At 41.5% G+C, this 21,523-nt stretch overlaps 1 protein-coding gene across 2 annotated transcripts in view; it reads left to right on the forward strand.

Annotated features, from left to right (window-relative positions):
- The window catches only part of Ip6k (Inositol hexakisphosphate kinase), an 80,735-nt gene that overhangs the window by 42,662 nt on the left and 16,550 nt on the right, over positions 1-21,523 (forward strand). The window contains exon 3 of one of the 2 annotated variants that reach the window (XM_072298156.1): positions 17,324-17,888. In XM_072298156.1, the coding sequence (XP_072154257.1) occupies positions 17,736-17,888 (153 nt within the window). In that variant the 5' untranslated portion in view covers positions 17,324-17,735. Of the gene's footprint in view, positions 1-17,323; positions 17,889-21,523 lie in introns of those variants that run through there. The other variant, XM_019061243.2, reaches the window with a different exon arrangement.

A 21,523-nucleotide genomic window follows, 5' to 3' on the forward strand; every position in this document is an offset into this window, starting at 1 on the left:
AAACATGTGTTCTCTCACCGTTGCAACAAGGTAGCTCTCCACTTCCGAGCACCATTGCCACCTCCGCCTCGCCAACGATGCATTTTCAAACGATACTGCAGGGTGTCTACAAGTCCGGAAAGTCCGGAATTTTTTAAGGGCGATCCGGAAGTACTAGAAAAGTGCGGGGTTTCCGCAAAAAAGTCCGGAATTGTATTCATATTTTGTCATTTTTGTCGCAATTTGAGCGATAAATTGAAATTCTTCGAATCTCGTCAATTGGAGGTACTGAAAAAGTACTGAATTATTCTGTTGAGGAGGTACTGAATTTCTTGGGAATGTACTGAAAATGTACCGAAGAAGTACTGATTTCTGGTCCTTCTGTTTTCGTAGACACCCTGCCGATAGGATCGCTCCGTTTTTCCTTTTTCTTTCCTGTCCATCGCTTTGTCTACCATTCAATAATCGACCCTCTAGAGATGAGCCCTGTCGCGTCGACCGTATAGCCCAATGCTTTTCCAGGTAAAACGGAGTCTAGTTTGATCGGGCGCTCCGTTTCGCATTGTTGTACGTCGCTCGTCGCGCTTTGTTAGTCATTGCCGGATCCAGCAAATTGGCAACATTGTTTTCACCCATTTAAACCTATGGAAATTTATCGATTCTTGTAGGGGTCTGGTGCTCCAAGAGGAATCGATTATTTAACATAGGTTTAAATGGAGGAAATCCGGTGTTGCCAAATCGCTGGATTCGCCTCTGGTTACAGTACAAATGCGTACAACGTTGCTTGATTTCTGCGGACGGAAACCAAATTTCCCTAAGAATTTATGTATTTTTCTCCCTAGTATTTTCACACGATTTTATTCGTATCGCAATCTAATTTATCTAAGAGAGTCGTAAAACCGCAACTTTTTTTTGGAAATGAATATTTGGGAAATGAAATTTGGCAACGTTCGGATGTCGTACGACATTAATTTTCCCTTAACACGGCACAAAGGAAACGAATATCTGCAACCCTCAAAATTTTAAAAGGAGCACCCTGAGAAGGGGCAAGCAGAGGCGGATCCAGCAATTTGGCAACGCCGGATTCCCTCCATTTAAACCTATGCTAAATAATCGATTCTTGTCGGAGCACCTGGCCCCTCCAAGAATCGATACATTTCCATAGATTTAAATGGAGAAAAATAAGGTTGCCAAATTCCTGGATCCACCTTTGGGGGCAAGATGCAAGAACCCTGTATCAAGTGTCCGTGCGTGTTCTGGATTCCTGGCTGTTCGACTCGATTCAAATATCGAGCACCAGACGAGAATTTTCGGAGGCAAAGCTAGGAGAGAGGTCACCGGAGGGTCAGCGGTGAGTAAAGCGGTTATTTAATCGGCGATGCACCCAGAAAGTAATGACGGAGCCGGAGGTCAACAGCAAATGATGATAAGACGAGAGGTCGAGGAACCAAGCGTACTTTCAGTAAGCGTTGCGTTGGCCCAGAGCGAAATCGGTCACAACGGGCTGGCGCACAGTAGTGCAGCATCCTCATGGACGACGCGGACAAAAGTCGGTAAAAGACACTTAACTTTAAAAAATGAAGATCAAAGTACCGACGTAGGAAAATATTTTGCCACTTTCACAGTATACCACTGGAGGAACAAGGAAATGTCAGGATGAAATCTCAGGATATTTTGCGTAATTTTCGAGAAAAGTTCATTTGCACTGAAAAAAAAATCTTGGTGTTTTTACTAAAAAAAGGGTAAAATTACCAAGAATTCAGGGTTCTATTTGATCCCAGTTTTTCTTGGTAAAATTACCATTAATGGAATTGGTAGTTTTACCGAGAAATTTCGATAAAATTATTGAACTTTCTTGGTAATTTTACTGGGCCCTGGTAAAAACGCCAATATTTTTTATCGACTTAGGTAGAATTACCGAGATAAAATGGCAAAGTTGCCGGGAATTGATTACCCATAAAAGTGGTATTCTAATCTGAAAAAAAAAAAAACAGTAAAAATACCGGTTATTAGGTAAGCTTACCAGTCTGTTTTGGTAAAATTACCAATAATTGGTAAAAAAAAGTGAGATGGTAAAGGTACCAACGGACCTTGGTAAAAACGCCGAGAATTTTTTTTTCAGTGTGCAGTTGGCAACCTCGAATCAGCCCTATGTTAACAATGTAGAAGCAGCGTGAAACACCCACACTTTAACTTCAAATATCTCTGATAGTCGCAAAATCTTTTTGGTGGAATTGAAGTTTGGTATGTGAGGATTAAGAAAATGTCAACCACCCAGAGCATTTTGCGTTTCAAGCGAGGAATCTTCATTTTAAAGTTGACGTCTTTTTCCCGTGTATTTCTAATGGACCAGTGATTCTCGACCCATTTCCCGCTCACTTTCTACCCAAATTTGAAGTAGTTTTGAGCGGAAAATTTGAAAATGAACCATCATTGTGAGTCAGTAATATTTTTAAGATGACAAACTCAAAAATAAAATAAAAAATAAAAAAAAATTCCGATGTGGAGTTGTGAATTTTTTATTTTTGTCCACAGAGGGCCGCACTGTGCGGCGGCTCGGTTGGCCGTGGACCACTGGTGCCAGTTATTAGCGCCTGCATACGAACCGAACTCACGCCCTTTTTGCCTCTGAATTTTCCTGGCGCATATCGACAGTAATTAATTATCTTTCATCAGTCGCATTCCGTCGCAGCGGTGCAGCAGAGTTGCCGCTCTTCCATCGGAACTTTTATCGGATAGATGTAACAATAAGCAGTACGTGGGGGACACTAAAAACCCCTGCACTTTTTGATTGGGAAATACCGATTTCAGGATTCGTACTTACAGTTATTAGAAGCTCTTAGAGAGGAAAGTACTCGAGGGTTCGTGCAGGAACCAAGATGGCGGTCGTTAAAGATTAGAACTAAGCGTTTTTTCAGCGTGCTAAATGTACATCTCGAAAACCACTCGTCCGATTTCCATCATCTTAGTCTCGGTTGAAAGCTATGATCGTCGTTTAGAAGGCAGACCCGTGACTTTGAGTGACAGGCTTCTTGCTAGACGTATGTATAAGCGCCAAAAACGGCTCAGGTTTTGCGTACTTATGTTTGCCTTCACTGTGTATAGGTAGGCAATTTCTCGACCTAGGAGCACGTTTATTTGTATCCTGTTCGCCGTACTTTCATTAGCGCCGAAGACGTCGCTAGCGTGACAGCCTTAGTGCGTTCATTTGTTCGCCTCCACTTTGCAGAGATAGGCAATTGCTTGACTTGTAAGCTCGTTGATTTGTATAAACACGTTTTGCTGTAATTTGTTTCATCATTTTCGTACTCCCGGATCTCCATCGCGGCGCGCGGCGCCCTCCCACCTGACTCGTTTTCCAATTTTTATGCTTGCTTCTATTACCTCTTAACACGACGAAACAAAACTGAAATGCTGTTTTTTGGATATCGGACAGCTTACATACCTAAATGGACCTTTAGACAAAGGATGAATTGAAGCCATCTGTTTCATGCGTTTCAATCAAAATTCTACGTACAGCACGGTCCTATACAGCAACGGAAACTATCGATACTAACTTCCAACCATGATATTCAGGGTGTCTACAAGTCCGGAAAGTCCGGAAGTAGTACTGATTTTATAAGGGCGATCCGGAAGTACTGAAAAAGTGCGAAAATTCCGCAAGAAGGTCCGGATTTTTTTTTTCATTCTTTTGTCATTTTTGTCACAATTTGAAATTCAAAACTTTGAAATTTTCGAATTTTGTCAAATGAAGGCACTGAAAAAGTACTGAACTTCCCAGAAATGTACTGAAAAAGTGCTGTAGAAGTATTGATTTTTTGCCAGCCCGTTTTACAAGACTTCCTGAATTCAAAAGTTGTATTCCTCCATCGAAACCCCTGCTGAGTAATCGAGTCTTGTCGGAATTACTTGACCTCCTGAAAATCGATACTTTTCCCTAGGTTTAAAATGAGAGGAAACAGGTTTAAATCGAGAGGAAACAATTTTGCCAACCTCTTAGATCTGCCAGTAGGCGCGGTGGGCGGCGCGAAGCGTAGCGGCCAGGATATTCATAATTCAGCTGATATGATGTCACTCGATTCTTTCAGCACGACACGCTGCCAGATTTTGGTGTGAGTCACGCCACTGAACCATTCATTTTCATTATTTTCATTCATTTTAATCATATACACATCATCCGCACTTTAGAATCGTCTGGATGCAACTCCTGTCACTTTTGTTCCCATCAAACTCCATATGTTCTGAGATCTCTCAGCCATTTACGAGGAGATCCTTCCGCGGCCGTACTTCGTCCACCAGGGCCAATGAGTAAGTACATAAAAAATGAACATGTCGGTAATTTTGGGGGTTAAGTCCCTTCCGGTCAACCTATACGAACTCAAATTGGACCGAGTTTAACAGAAAGGAACCAAGCCACGTCAGCTATTGCCAAGTTTAACTGGACAATCAAATTTTTTAAGAGAGAACGTTTGTTCGAATTTCTTTGAAAATTTTAAGGAATTTACTCCGTAACATGGAGAATTTTCACTGAAATTCGCACGAATATCCCCACAACCGTTTTCATGTAAAAAATTAAACTGCCTAATTAAATTTGGCAATAGCTGATGTGGCTTGGTTCCTTTCTGTTTAACGCGGTTCAATTATCCGGAATTAATTAAATATTACAATTGCAGTTACCTGTCGTTTCTAAAATTATGAAAGCACGTATTGGGCTTATGATTTTTGGACAGGTTAACTCAGTTTTGCGGAAGGACGCTTATATTTTAACATTGTCGGCCATCTTAATTTGTTAATTTTCCACTGTTCTGCTTGTGGAAAGAGCGGCTGCCTTTTACGCCCTTATGATAAGAGCTCCTAGTCTGGACTTGCCCATACTTTCCAGTGTCCAGGCAGTCTACCCTGCAACTGCGCAATGTGCACAAATGAGATAGCGGCAGGGTCGCTCAAGTGACCGCAAAAATATCAAGGATCGGAAATTTCACAAAGCTGTGAAAAATATTAAACATTTTCCAGAGGCTGAGTATCCAGCACGCGCTAAATAACACTATAAACCGACGACCCTATGCCTTGTCTTCAATTTCGAAAACATTTTTCTGAAATTTCATAAAATATTTCACATGAAATTTAAAAATTGAAAAGGCTTCCGGGAAAAGGGCACAAAGCAAGAAATAGCGTTTAAGAAAAATTCATTTAAAGGTTCCATCATTATTATATGTGGCCATTGACTGTAACTTACGTTTGGAATCGGGAGTCCAAGCTGCCATGAAAGTTACCGTCAGTGGCCAGAAAGTATTGATTGAAACTTCAAATGCATTTTTCTCAAACGCTATTTTTGCTATGTGCCCGTTCCCCGGAAAGCTCCTCAATTTCTTTTTTCCGGGAAGCTCCTCTATTCCATTTCTCTGTAAAGCTCCTCAATTCCATTTTTCGGGAAAGCTCCTCAATTCCATTTTTCCGGAAAGCGCCTTAATTCCATTTCTCCGGAAAGCTTCTCAATTCCATTTTCCAAGAAATTCCAAAATCTCATTTTTCACGATAAACCGCAACTCTGCACGGAGGTGGTGCTATCTACCGGATCGACCCCCGCACTGCACGGTGCACTCGTCGCCCGGGCCGGTCGGGGTAAATTAACCTTAACATTAAATTCCGCGTGTTCATTATTGCCGACGGCGGCGGAGCGCGGGCGGGCGTTTCCGCTCCTTCCTAGATCGTGTCTCATTCACGGGCGCCGCGCCGCGACGCGCGAAAAGTGGGCGTCCGAACCGCCCGCCTGCGCCCTGTCCCGATGGGTGGCGGGGGGGGGGGGGGGGAGGGGGTCCACTTCCACCACCACCGGAACCCCGAGAACCGAGACTCGGACTTGACTGACATCCGATTAACTCGGCGGTTCTCTTCCTCGTCGCTAGCGCCGCACAGTGGATCGATTCAATTAGAAAGGTCGGTCATGAAATTGTTGACTAAAACTGCAAAGAGGTTGTTCCATCTACCATTGAAACTGGGCCCCGAATGAAATCTCCTCATCTTTTCAGGTATCAAAGGGCATGGTCAGGGACACCCAAAAATGGTTGAATTTTTTCCAAATTCCCCCCTGGGGAGGGGGGGCGGGGGGTTATATGAAAAACGGTTTTTTGGCTATAACTTTTGAACGGTTTGAGATATCGATTTGAACTTTTTTTTAAATGAAAGGTCGTTTAAAGAGCTTTCTTTTGGTATATTATGTTTAATAGTTAGGTCAAGTTTTGACCAATTTATGGCCTGTCAAAAATTTTCCATGAGTCCAAAAATCAGATTTCTGTAGTTTAGAGCAGCGACGATCGCATGCAGATGAACAAAAAACTGTTCAACTTATAGCCCTCTCTCTGACGGTTAAAATGAGCCCAAGATCATCTTGGGGAAACGATTTGTCTCCGAGTTATGCTTCTTCAAAGTTGGCGCGGCGGGGTCCGCTTCCGCGGGGCAGCGCTCCGGAGTACGATAGTTCACTCCCACCCCCCTCCCGTCATGCCACGCGACGCAAACCGAGGAAGACTACCTTTAATGATCATTTGAACAGATAAATGCACACAATATACGCTATTATGGTGTACAAGTATTATTAAAATTATATTGAAAACGCTCTATAAAACGAGAAGCAATATACCTGGATCCGGCAATTTGTTTGACGACTATCGCATAGTGTCCGCGATACATAATTTATATTTTCAACGCCTGCAAAGTGATGGTGACGACGCAAAAATTGCCATTCAAATGCTCCAAAAATTAAATGAGCCGAATATTGTGCAACAAATTGTTGAGGACGAGAAATGGCTCCGAAAAAAAGTAGTTTTTGAAAACCTGACGACAGATCATTTTGAACAATTAGAACAGTGGAGGAGCGAAGATCTTGACACCCTCTCGGGAAGTTATCAAATTGGACTTGCAGCAAGTCATATTGCAGACCATTTTGCTGATGGAAAATATTGCTTTCAAGTGACGAAGGATAACTTTTTGCCAGATTTTCAAAAATATGATATTTCCGTAAATTCGCCTCTTTTTCTTCGATCGCGGATCCTATCGAGGCATAAATCAAAAAAAGAATATCATATATTTATATTAATCGACACCAGTCAAAAATCCAGCGAGGCCATTAAAGCAAGTTACTGCACATGTAAGAACGGTGCGCGTACCATCAATCCTTGTGCTCGTATTTGTTTTACGGGCGCTATCACAAAAAACCAGCGCCTTCAGCCTTTTTGAACGAGTGCTTCCCTCTCAGAAAAGTCGATTTTGGCTTTTCAGACGACGAAGATGAGGATGAAAATGCGGATCACACTGCCGATGATCCTATGGATTGCGGTGATGATAAATTCGGTGAGATTCCACTCTTCTATTTAGTATATTAATATAATTTTAATAATACTTGTACACCATAATAGCGTATATTGTGTGCATTTATCTGTTCAAATGGTCATCAAAGGTAGTCTTCCTCGGTTTGCGTCGCGTGGCATGACGGGAGGGGGGTGGGAGTGAACTATCGTACTCCGGAGCGCTGCCCCGCGGAAGCGGACCCCGCCGCGCCAACTTTGAAGAAGCATAACTCGGAGACAAATCGTTTCCCCAAGATGATCTTGGGCTCATTTTAACCGTCAGAGAGAGGGCTATAAGTTGAACAGTTTTTTGTTCATCTGCATGCGATCGTCGCTGCTCTAAACTACAGAAATCTGATTTTTGGACTCATGGAAAATTTTTGACAGGCCATAAATTGGTCAAAACTTGACCTAACTATTAAACATAATATACCAAAAGAAAGCTCTTTAAACGACCTTTCATTTAAAAAAAAGTTCAAATCGATATCTCAAACCGTTCAAAAGTTATAGCCAAAAAACCGTTTTTCATATAACCCCCCGCCCCCCCTCCCCAGGGGGGAATTTGGAAAAAATTCAACCATTTTTGGGTGTCCCTGACCATGCCCTTTGATACCTGAAAAGATGAGGAGATTTCATTCGGGGCCCAGTTTCAATGGTAGATGGAACAACCTCTTTCGATGTTTATTTCGTCACATTTTAAATTTTACGGGGTGCTTCTGGGTAAAAATTTTACGAGGAAACCAATGAAAGCAGTTTGAGAACCTCAAAGTTTTGTATAAACGGAGTTATAAGCGTTTAAAGTTTCCAAATCTTGTCCAACCTCTCCCATTGACTCGATCCATTGTGCGCCGCCCCGTTCGACGCAGGTAAGGAAGAATAGATTTTGCTCCTGGTCTCGCTTCCGACAGAAAATGACATTCATTGTTTTCTCCTTGACGAGGCCGCCTCGTCTCGTGCTCTCTTTCGCTGGAGAAACTTTACAGGGAGATGGTGGTGACCAGGGCCGAATTTTGTCGGTCCTTCCGTCGTGCTTGAATATACTCAGGAGTCTCGACTGCACTCACGTCCGGCTTATACCTGTGTGTGGAGACTGGAGAGGTTGACCAATGACCAGATGCAGAGGTGCTCGCAACGTAGCTCGAGATACACGGAAAAAAGTGTCCGGGGGTTTCCCCTAAAGTTGTAGGACTACCCCAATTTGTTGGATGATATGAACACTCCAATGAACTTTGGTGGCACCACAACTCAAGTTGGGGCAGTACCGCAACGTTCGAGTTAGTAACCGAATTTATTGGGGTAGCGCTTCTGCAGGGTGTCTACAAGTCCGGAAATGGTACATATTTTCTTAAGGGCGGTCCGGAAGTACCGAAGAAGTGCGGAAATTTCGCAGAAAGGTCCGAATTTTTTTTGTAATTTTCTGCCATTTTTGTCGCAATTTCTAATTTTTGACATTTTTCTAATTTCGTCAAATGGAGGTACTGAAGAAGTGTGGAATTTTTCTGTTGGAGAAGGTACAGAACTTCTTGAGAATGTACGGAAAAAGTCCTGTAAAAGTACTTATGTTTAACCAGCCTGATTTAGTAGGCACCCTGTTCTGATTGGTCGGTGGTGCGGTTTGGACTCATACATGATGTTGCCTCTATGTGAATTTGATAGTCCAGTAAAGAAAGGGGTAACTAGAACCTTATAGGCCCTTAAGTTTATAGGCCCGCTTATAGGTCGTTCTTGCACCCTTCGATCCAGTGGCCTGACTTAACTCGGGAAAAAAAGGTTTTTCGACCTCGAGCCGTTACCTATCTATATTCTATCGCTACCACAGCATAGTCCAGGGTACGTAGAATCCGAAAAGCAGATGGGCGTAATAACGACCTATACGTCCATAGGCTGATCTTGGCGCAGTGTCCAATTGTAATCTTCCGTCGCATTTCTAAGGCGCAATGATACAACTATTTGAACTCTCCGGAATGCGTGAGGTATCATGCCGCATTTGAAGGCGTTTTCAAAACAGCCAAGTTCCGATACCCGGATTATCGTTTTGCATAGTTCATATTCTTTAGTTTTCATTTCTAACCACTTGTTTTTTTATAATCCTCCTATAAAAACCACCCATTTCCTAAATACAATTGTAGCTGGAGCGCATTTTAGCTATGCATTCACCACTGTAAAAATGTCAAAGGAAATCGACAAAGCCAGCGTGTATAAAGCTATTTCGATTGTAAGCTTCCGTCGCATTTCTAAGGCGCAATGATACAACTATTTGAACTCTCCGGAATGCGTGAGGTATCACGCCGCATTTGAAGGCGTTTTCAAAACAGCCAATTTCCGATATCCGGATTATCGTTTTGAATCGTTCATATTCTTTTGTTATATTCCGCACCACTTGTTTATTTTTAATCCTCGTATAAAAACCACCCATTTGCTAAATACAATTGTAGCTGGATCGCACTTCAGCTATGCATTCACCACTGCAAAAATGTCAAAGGAAATCGACAAGCCCAGCGTGCATGAAGGCTATTTCAATTATTGAACCATGACGTAGCAGCTAAATCAGTCTACAGTAGAGTTTCAAGCTAAACTTATGTTTTCAAATGCAATTTACCACATCGCTGTCAAAACTGACCACGCACTCCACTAATGTGATTTCTGTAAATCTCATGGTGAGGCAAGACGAGCGAATGGAACCTCAATATCTGCACTTCAGTAGCATCTGCAAGCGACGCGACGTCCGCCTTTTTTCATACTAAAAGCGGATATCGTTCCTGCCGAAACAATCGGTTCTAAATCGGTGACCGATGTGGCAGCACCGAATATGAGCTCACGCAGTAATAGAATGAGCCGTCTTGTCGCTTCTCAGGTCGAATTCGGGTATTCTGTGTGGCCTCCGATAGGAAAATCGGAGGATTTTTGAACGATCGGTCAATCCAGGACGAGATTACAACTTTCACTGCCGGAGGGTGGCGCACCGTTGCGATGGTGTGATGGTATGTCGGTGTCGGTATGTGGTTCATACCGACCATGGTTCACGCCGTCCAATACTGCCATGCCAAGGAAAAACGCCGTATGAGCCTTCAGGCGTTGCCAAATTTCCTCTGATAAAATACGAATCTATTGGGGAAATTGTAAATATTTTCCTTCCCATTTTTTAGACTGATTTTTTCGAAATTTAATCTAAAATATCTGAAAATTCTAAGGAAAAATATGCATAAATTTCGTCAAATATACATATTTTATCCGGGAAAATTTGGCAACCCTCGAACGTTCATACGGCGTTTTTCCTCAGCACGGCAGAATAGCCCAACAGTATCCAGTTGACCCGAGTTTTAGAGTAACCCGGAATCCAAAGTGGGTTTATCGACGATAAGTTGGAAATGTAGCCAACGTTCCTTAAAGTCCAGAAAACTTGATATCTCACGGAGAATTCAACATCAACATTTGCAGTTTCAGTCGAAAATTGTGTGCCCAACCTCTCTGGAAGGCTCGTTTCATTGTGCAGAGCAAGGATCTAAATTGACCAAGTTCCTTCAATTATTCTTCATTTATACTTCGAAGACATCTCCTCAGCATGAGTAGTTACTCAACAAATGATGCCCAACACATCGCGATATCAAAACTGCACACAAAATGTTTATATCCTTCGCCTGTATGCAACTAATCGCGCCAAGAAGATGCATTTGAAGTGTAAACGAAAAATTGAAAGCGTTGTGCAATTTTGGATCCTCGCAACAAAACCCGTCGCGCCGCGGGCGAATTGGAGAGTGCCTGGACAGTCAAAACGCCTTCACTTGCGTAAGTATGCAACACGGACATCCGTGGAGCCCGAATAGTTGTATCCAGGAGTTAGAATGAAATTTTGTTTAGCATTCGTCGCGTTCGACACTAAAGGGAGTTTTCATCGTTCCTCCTACTGTATTCTAGCGTTTTCTATGTGTTTCGTGTTTCTCTGTTTCGTCGTTTCCAAAAACGACGGAGCAATTCCTTTCAAGAACTTAAAATCCTTGAAATTTTCAGTGAAACCGCCCAAAAGTTTCCGAAATTTTTTATTATAAATTGTTCATCCTCCGTGCATTAAAATCATTGGCGGATCCAAGAAGTTTGCTACATTATTTTCTCTCCGAAACCTGTGAAAATGTATCGAATCCCAGAGGCGCCAGGTGCTCCGACGAGAATCGATTATTCAGCACAGGTTAAAATTGGGGAATGGCATCGTTGCCAACCTTCTTGATTCGCATCTGGTTGAAGTATCATTAGATTCTCTCGTCTAAGAGAGCGCGAAATGAAGCAACACAGCTCTCGGGTTAAAAACCTCCTCGAGACACTTATGCTATCTCGCTACGACAATAACGGGCTATTTATACTGTCACGTATGTATACAGGTAATTGGTTACTCATCTCGGAAGATAGCTTGAATGAGATTAGGAGCAAGGAATAAAAAGAGAATGAAAGAATCGAGCACAAACGTGATTGCTTCGGGAAGACGGAAACAACTCTATCAGACGGAGCTCTCGTGCGCTCATGACTCAGATCGAAGCGAGTGGATAAGAGTCGTTGAGAAGATTAATCGATCGATGAAGTGCGTTGAACGAGATTGGGAAGAGCTTAATGCTCTGTTTTGATTGCTCAGTATTTAAAAACTATAAGCGGCCTAATTTAAACGTTGTGATGCCAAGACTCATCAGGTGAATTTGAAGTTTGAAGCGCTAAGCTAGAATTTGAATGCTTGTCTTAGATTTTTTTTCTTCTTCTTTTTTTTCTTTTTCCCCCTCAAAAATTCTCTAAGAGGTCATTGTGTTTGTGGAGGCCAGGCCAGTAAAATGGCCTTAAGAGATTAATTCGATATGATATCGACTGTTTTTTGTTGTTCGATACGCCGCTCAGGGTGTTAACTAAAACAGGCTGGCTAAAAATCTGTACGTTTATAGTACTTTTTAAGTACTTTCCCAAGAAATTTAGTACCTCCTCAACAGAAAAATTCAGTACTTTTTCAGTACCACCATTTGACGAAATTCGAAAAATTTCAAAAAGTTGAATTTCTCGCTCAGAAATGAAAAATTCCGGAACTCCTTGCCGAATTTCCGCACTTTTTCAGTACTTTCGGACCGTCCTTAAAAAATCAGTACTATTTCCGTAAATTCCGGGCTTGTAGACACCCTGGCCGCTATTTTGTATCTAAAACGGTGGCTCGAACTCATCGCTGGAGGCCCTAAAAATGGGTCAATTAGAACACGGAGGCGCGCGGCGACGGCAGATTCCCAATTTTAGGGTTGCCACATTCCAAAAAAATTCATATGTCCGGAAAACCGGAGGAAGCAGGGATGAAAACCCCATTTTACTTACAGATTCAGCAATTTTTTCGTGGCGAGTCTTGTAGCCTCATTGGCTATAGCTCAGGGCTCAGTCCAACCAGAAGATCTCGGAATTATTATTTTTCATTCCGTATTTTGTGAATTGTCACGGTTTGCAAAATTGGTCGGAGGAAACCTGGAAAAATCAAGGGATTCCAATCTTCAACTATAGCCGTCCTGACTTCTAAGTTTCCAGGCTGGTTGTACTTGATAGCTCCAGCGGGCTAATCATTAAAATCTATAGGCAAAGCGATAAGACAAAGAAGACATCGTGAAAATGGAGATATCCTTATGGTTGAAACTAGTGGTTTTTATTGACTTGGGGGGAAAATGATGAACTAACCATAGGTCCCTCGTGGGTTACGGGTATAGTTATAGTCTACCACTAACTTCCTTAATTTGTCCATTACATCCACCTGCTGCCACCTATAGGATCGTGCTATTTCCTCTCTCTTTTCTTCGCCATTGTCTATTGCTTTGTCTATCAATGTCAATAATCAGCTCTCAGACGAGTGCGAGCGATGCAACAGCACATCCACGACCCGTGTGGTTTGATCGCGTATACTAACGTCACGGCAAAGCCAGGCCTCCAGCAACCAAGCACCTCTAACGAAAAAAAATATTATGAAAAAAAAAAAAAACGTAATAAAATTGTATTGTAGCTCGTGATTTTATCTACGCGACCGTGAGCGCGCCACTCCAGGACAAGTGCAGGCGTGCAACATGCTGTTGTTAAACAACCAGCGTAACGTTTATCGGGCACAGAGCATGGCACCTGTATTCTTATCAGTATGTGTGCTTCGTGTACCCCCTTTCCCCGCCTTTGTGTTTTATAGCTCCCATATTGATATCGTAATAACATCATACGTGATGCGTGCACTATTCCTGCCGCGCGCGCTACGGATGGGCTGCATTTTAACATTATTTCGTCAAATTTCCACCGATTAAACTTTGCAAATGTCGTTCTTTGAAACTCCCAGTCTTGCTAGTTTGAATCGCGCCCGAAGTCTTTCGAAAAATTCAGAGTTGTAAAGTTGCAAGTCTCCTGGAAAAAAATGTTTCGACCTGGAGGAACTTGGCAACGATGTGATGGCTAATTCACACAGCACGGCTGGAGCATCGAGTAAAAGCTCACGTGACCTAGTCTGTGGCGAAAGACCTCTCTTTCTAAATCAGGGGTCGGAAAATGCTCGATTCCGCGACCTTTTGACTTCAATGAGGTCGGAAGAATTTTCCTGTCGTGATGGAAATTTTCCGTTATTGTTTGTTTGTTTATTTATTTATTTATTTTTTATTTATTTATTTAATTAATTAATTATTTATTTGCTTGAAGTAGATTACTTTAGTGCTGTTCAGAGTATTTCCATTAGTTGATCAATGGATCAATTGAACGGCTGGATATTCGAAAATTCAGTAATTATTTATTATGCGTATTTTGAAAAGGTGAATTTTCAGTAATAATATGTACCCAGAACTCTGGGATGCCAGGGTCCCCGAGTGTACTTAAATTAGCACCCGTGTGCCGGATTTAAGAATCAAAAATCATGTGCGTTGAACCCTCTGGGTGATATTTTAGCAAATTCTTGCACAATGGGCCTGTTGCAAACTTCAGCTAGAGCTCAAAGGAGAGTTGATTTTAATGGAAAACGGCTCAAAAATCACGCTGAGCGCATCGACAAAGTCTGAAATACGCTCTTAACTTCACGATCTGCGTAAGAAGTATGCGGTTTTTCAAGCCTCCCGCTTCAAAAACGATACTACGGCACAGGTGAACTTTTCGGGAGAGGAGTCGTTCCATCAATCCTTGCGCACTAAGATGCTCGGCAATATTCAGCATGACTGACGCCAACCTGCCAAAACACACGTGACAAAACAATAAAATGCTCCGCAATATTCAGCATGACTGACGCCAACCCGCCAAAACACACGTGACAAAACGGGATTTCACTAACTGGCGGCTTTACATGTTTGAAATTCCCCTTGCGTTGATTCAAAGACCACGGTGCCTCCTTACGATTTGCGCGCGGAAGCGTCAGCCAAGTTGAATATTCTGTAGAGGTTCAGTTACACGATCAAATTGAGCCATCAAACTGAAGCTCTGATTGGTGGAAAAAGACCTGAGGTGAGGATGCCACCAATGAGAGGCCCAATTTGATGGCTAAATTTGATCGTGTAACTGGACCTTAGCATCTTGGTGCGCAAGGGGAGATGGAACGACTCCTCGTATGAAATGTTCACCTATGCCGTAGTATCGTTTTTGCGGCAAGAAGCTTTAAAAAACATATTTCTTTCGTAAATTGTGAAGTTAGAGTGTATTTGGGCAGGAAGCAGAGCATTCAAGCAGAAAGGAACCAAGGCACATCAGCTGTTGCCAAATTTAATCGGGGCATTTAATTTTTACATGAAAACGGTCGTGCAGATTTTTGTGCAAGTAAGAGGGATCTTTCTGCATCGTACGACTCGAGGCTGGATCCTTGATTCCTTTACATTTTCAAAGAAATCCGCACCAATTTTCTCTTGTAAAAAATCAAATTGCCCAGTCGAATTTGGCAATAGCTGACGTGACTTGGTTCCTTTCTGCTACACGCGGTCCAATTCAGAATTTCCCGATGCACTCATCATGATTTTTGAGCCAATCGTTATAAGAAGCAACTTCTTATTTGCTCCAGGCCCATCCGTTTACTTCCTTATTTCCTTCTGAAATCCCGCGTTTCCATCAAATAGACTACATTTTGCAATTTGGACCTATAGATTCTAGCCCGGTTTAAAAACAACGTATGTGCCATTAGTTTCCCTATGCACATAAGTGTTTTTCCAGAAGAGCCAGAATTTATAGTTCCAAATTGCAACATGTAGTCCAAATATTAGTGCTTTTGGTCTTCGTGCTGGAATTTATGTTGAGGTTTATTGCTGCTTTTTAGAAATTAGACGATTAAATCGATTAATTATTCGCTAACCGAAGAATTCTACGTCGGAACTCCAGGATTGGACTGCATTCCCCTATGGCCCCCGCCGTTGTCGGTCGCTTCGGTCGTTTCGTGGGTTGGTGCGCTCGGTGTCTTTGCCGTATATGGATCGGCGTAGCGCCCGCCCCAAGGCGACCCCGCGAGCTGGTACCACGCCGCGCCGCGCCGGGCCGCGATCATGCATCATGCTCGTATCCACCGATGAATTTTGGACCGATTCCAACGTGGAGTATTGATTGCACGTGTCGACTGCGAACTCGAACGCGTCGAATTGCAAAACGCTCCCTTAGCCGCAACCGCAGCCGCAAAGCGACACCAGCGCCTTCCCGACTCTCGGTCGGCCGCCCGCTTTGCAGCACTCCGCGGCCGCCCGACAATTATTGGCATACCCTACCGGGAAATCGGGCATTTTGCTCTGAAAGCGGAAATGTGCCACGAGGCAAAAAGGCCGGACCGCGGGAAACGCCCGGCGTTTTAGAACTTTCCTAATGTGCTGGTCACACGCTCAAATTCCCATCAATTTCCGATCGAATGGTGACTGGTGCGCACCATCTACCATCAATTTGCGGCCTGCAAAAATTTGATGGTATATGATGGAACTGTGGGGCTCATCCTTCATCTGATCTCCACACAACCGTGCTTATTTCATGCTTCTTTCAATCAACACGCTGTTTTAATTAATTTTACTCATCAATCTGGATAACTCTCGACCGCCATCTTGGTCATCATTTTGATCGGAATTTGATGAAAATTTGAGCGTGTAACCAGGCCAAAACCCTCGATGTCCAGGCCCCATTTTCGATATTCTTACACTATATGTCTACAAGTCCGGAAATGGTACTGATTTTTTAAGGGCGGTCCAGAAGTACGGAAAAGTGCGGAAACTCTTCATGGAGGTCTGGAATTTTGTCATTTTTGTCGCAATTTGAGTGAGAAATTCAAATTTTCTCCTTCCGCGGGAACGGCCGCGGCGTTTTAGAACTTTCCAAACCCTCGATGTCCAAGCTCCATTTTCGATACTCTTACACTATGATCAGGGTGTCTACAAGTCCGGAAATAGTACTGATTTTCTAAGGGCGGTTCAGAAGTACGAAAAAATGCGGAAACTACGCATGAAGGTCTGGAATTCTGTCATTTTTGTCGCAATTCGAGTGAGGAATTCAAATTATTGAAATTTTTCGAATTTCGTCGAATGGAGGTACCTACTGAAAAAGTACTGAATTTTTCTGTTGAGGAGGTACAATCTCTCGGGAATGTACTGAATAAGTACTGTAAAAGTTCTGATTTTTGGCCAGTGTGTTTTAGTAGCCTGCTAATTTATGTGTAATGTATTCTGCATCCTCTTCTTCCTGCGCTGAAACCGTTTTTCATGTACGACTTTACGAAAAACTTGGAGGATCTTGTGATCAACTCACAGTTTTGTTAATGCCAGTAATCCACGGGTTGTCAATGTCTTGAGAGCTTACTCTGGATTTTTCTTCTGAAAATATTACTATGTCCCGTGTATTTTCATGTATTTTAGCCTTTTTCCCTCTGTTTCCTTGTTTTCTTGTCCTATTTCCGTTTTGGGCTGCCTAAAGACTAAAGACACTTATACCCTTGTCTTTGTTTAACCAACAGCTTGTGTTACTAGGTGTTGTATACTTCCGATATCATTATAGTTTCTCTTACCATGTGGTGTTTGTTCCAGATCCATTCCGGTGAGCGCCGAAGAGGACGAGTGAAGGACAAGCGGGGTCGATCATCACAGTATCATCGAGTGACTCTGCGAAGACTATCATCGGTGACGATGACTATGACGTCATGCGCAGGATGCTCAGCGGAGTTGTGAGCCGCTGAAGAGCCGTCTCCTCGCCGACCAGGGACTCCAGGCCCCTCTTAAATGTGGGTTCTCGTGAATTACTTCAACAAATACTTCATCGTGTTCCCAGTCAGCATAAACGTACTCCTCAAGATCATTTAATGATCCTCGCATCTCGCTAACCCTCGCTAACTCGTCTCGTCTTCTAGTCCTCGTCCGCCGATAATTCTAAGTCTCGCACCCGCATCGGGCTCTCCGTTTCGTCACCTCAATTCTCGTCTTGAGTGCCGAAGAAGCTGTGATGGTTCACACGACCGCTGGCCGGGGCATGGGCGAATCACAACTCCAAACCCAGCTCGAGCAATGCTACAACCAACTCCAGCGCACTGACTACACCTCGTCGTCCAGCGACTCGGACGACGCTGAGATCGCCCTCTTCCCCCTCAACAACCAGGTATGTTCATTGTCCATCTCACCAATAGCCTAGTCACTAGTATCAGTAGGACGATTCAAATTTTATTTTATCTTCACTTTCATTTTGGTTTATTTTAATTCATCACCGTATTTTCATTCTTCATCTCTGCTGCCGCTCATGTTTTCGCTCGCGTTACGCCCATCTTGGCCGTAAAATTTCATCAAGGGAGCGGAGAATTTTCTCTCTCTACCCACCGTATTACTTTGCTTTCGGTGCTTTATTGAGTGACAAGATTTCGTCCTGTTTTCATTTTTTTTACCGGAGAATACCAGAGGATTTCTTCTTTTTTTAAACTACTTTTTTATTTAAGAAAAATGGGAAGCACTTGTATCGGTCCTTGAAGGACAATGATTATCACGTGTCGGGCCGAAATGAGCTGTACAGTATGTGCTCGATTATGTCTGAAAAATTTTTTTAGGATAAGTGTTGATTCCGTGAGTAACATTCAAAGGGAGGTAAGTAAGAGTTTTATCACGGACATCAATTCTTGATTGCTAATACTGTAAAGCCTTTTTCGAAGTTTTAAGGCAAGCCTCGAGCTTTTTTTCGATATCAAAAGATTTTATTTTTTTTTTTTTTTAACAGATGTCTATGTTACAATCCATCATTCTCAAACCGTAATTGCTTTTCGAGCAAGTTAACATCTGTAACCATCATGGGCATGAGGTCTAACCAAGTTTAATATTTGGATGTGTGTAAGACTGTATTTGAAGATGCTCTCTTCACACAAGTTTTGATAGGGAGACGAAGGCCTTAACTTAAGTGTTTCGCAAGAATACAAGACCAAAGTGAAAATCTCTTTTTCGATGTTTGAGGATGGGGGAATGAGATTTTTACGTAATCTTAAGGTGCCAGCTTTTAATTTCACTTGTATCAATCAGTCGGAAATTAAATTTTAAGCCATCCAATCATTGAGATCAATCATTATATATGCAGCCTTTGCATACATATTGCCTTTCTCCATTTTTCTAAATATTATCAACTGACGATGCTGTGTCAATACAATGTATTTCTAAATTCAAGAGATAAAGGTTGAAATTGAATCAACTAATTTTTATATGGTAAGAGAAACGAAAATCGTCAGTATAACCTCCTGTCTACTTTTTCTACATTCTCCGCTTCACTTTTCTCTTATCTTTTTCTCATTTGAGCCAACCATTTTTTAATTGTCATATGGTAGTTGAATAAAATTATTATTGTGGTTTTTAAAATATTGCCACGTTCCAATTAAAAAGCTGATCAAGTACAGGAATTCATTGTTTGTCTACCTAAGTGTGCAGTTAAAGGTTTTTTTTTTTTTTTTTATATTTTTTATTCATTCATTTTGTAGAAATCCGACATAAAATGTCCAAATCGTTCATCTTTTTTTCCTTCTCTTGAATTATTTTGGCAAAGTGACGCAAATGTCATGATTATTAAGACGAAAGATAAGTAAGCACAATGAAAAGAATTCAGCATAGTAATTATAAGATACCAATAAAAATACAAACATCAAATGATTATCATACCTCAACACCCATTAAGTATATATTCAGAAATACATCAGAAAGACAGTCCTCAAAAATTCTTAGCAGTCACTCTATTGTAATCTATCTTAAAATTCTGAAGCTGAACGCTTTTAAGCATATAACGAAGTGTACTTAATCGGTTGTGTGACTCCAGTAATTATACATTGCTAAAAGGTTTGATAACTCTTATCTTCTTCTCTTCAATCTTTCCTCTTTATTAAAAAATTAATCCAACTCAGAAATGCTAATATTGGATATGTAAGCAAGCTAAAATTTAGTAAACTTACCTCTCCTATCTTGTGACTGATCGACTTACAAACAGCGAAAAACTTGAGTTAACTTTCAAAATAATTAAAATGATTACGTTTACCAAAATCAGTGAAAACTGAATCAAACAAATTTCAAAAAGCCATTATTTTATTAATCCTCCCCCCCCCCCCTAAAGAAAAAGGGATTACAGGTGTAAAAAATTTCCTTCAATCAACAATTTTTACACTTAAAAATTCAGGAGTCTCCTCCTCTTTCGTTCTCCTTTCTCTCTACTTGACTTGCCGTAGAATTTTATCTTTTTTTCATCCAACATCAATCCTTCTAGTGCTCGCTAAAAATATCCTTGGCCAAAATAATGTCCAACAAGAAATGTTCATTACAATAATGTCTGCTTCATATTAGTCAAAGCTCAATTTATCTTGTAGAAAAACTACCCGAAAGGAACACGCCTTGGTTCATTTTGTCTGAGAATGAAAGACCTCTCGGTATACAAAGTCTGAAAGAAGGTATAGGTTCGAAATGTCATAAACTGAATGCGAAGGCTTGTCAATACTCTACACCACCCATCAAAGCAGATCAGATACTATCTTTGAAAATTATGCCCATTAGGTAAAGCTTGATGACAAAAAGCTAGAAATTACTGAAGAGCTGGTGCAAACAACCTCAAGTAATCAGCGGTAGACCAATATGATCTCAAGTGCATATGTATGAAATTGCCAAGAAAATTGAAAACCGTGGACTTAATCCTAATGCACTCCTGGTTGAACCAATACATATGTCTTTTAAGGGAGCATGTAACAAACTTTTTGGATGTTTCCACCATTAAAATATTGGCTCTACTATTACGGTTTGTTGAAAGGTATTTTTTGACCCCAGCACCTTGCAAGTCGAGCATTAATTTAGCTACATTATTATTGGAGCCTTAAAAAAGACTTGATTGGAAAGAACATTTTTTTATTGGACTTTAAAATAGGATACTTGCTCCTTCCACTAATGTGAATGCCAAATAAAGGGCTTTTCCTCACCACATCTGTTATCTCTTTCCTTTTGTATGGTTCTCTACCCATAAGCTAAGTATTTTTTTCCATAGATTCTAGTCTGTTTATTTCATTTTTTATAACTTCCTTTTTGCGCATCTCTCGTTATTTCTTCTATTGGGGGTATTGCTTGCCAGGCTTTTCATTTGCTCTTGCCGAATTCTTGTTTATTCTCTCTCGTTTTTCTCCCTCTCATTCTTCCTCCCCCCTCCTCTCTCTCTCAATCATAAGTCTTCCTCCTTTCCCTTTCTATTCAGTTCATGGTTTCAGGTATTGTGTTTCATCTGTAATTTAAAGGACAATCACCTTAAACAAAAATATCCATGAATATCTGACATTGAGTAATTGTTATGCATATATGGTAGTCTCTCTAAAGAATTTTCTTGTCTATCGAGCAATTGAGCACATCATTATGGCGTTTTGCTGTCATTTTGCCGTTTTATTAGGAAATTTTCTAATTGCCCGTCATAATTTCAACGTGTGTCATGTCTTTTTTTCTTTTTCTTTTAATTCTAGTCCAGAGATAATTTTTTTAAAGTTAAATGCATATCAAAGCTGTGACTTCTAGTCCGCGTAGTCGAAGATGAAGTCTCTTGTTTTGTTTTGCATTCAAGTGACGGCCATCTTTCTATGACACGGTAAGAGGAACAGCGTTTCATGACTCACTGTAGGCGACTTAGTTGAGCTACCAGTATGGTTTGTATAAAATGAATTGCTCATGTTCATTCATTTTTTTGAAATTATTGTTGCCTCTTTTCTCCTTCACTCGTACTCATTTGAAAATAGAATCTGCTTAAGG

This window comes from Bemisia tabaci, chromosome 3, assembly GCF_918797505.1.
Source record: "Bemisia tabaci chromosome 3, PGI_BMITA_v3".
NCBI classification, from domain to species: Eukaryota; Metazoa; Arthropoda; class Insecta; order Hemiptera; family Aleyrodidae; genus Bemisia; species Bemisia tabaci.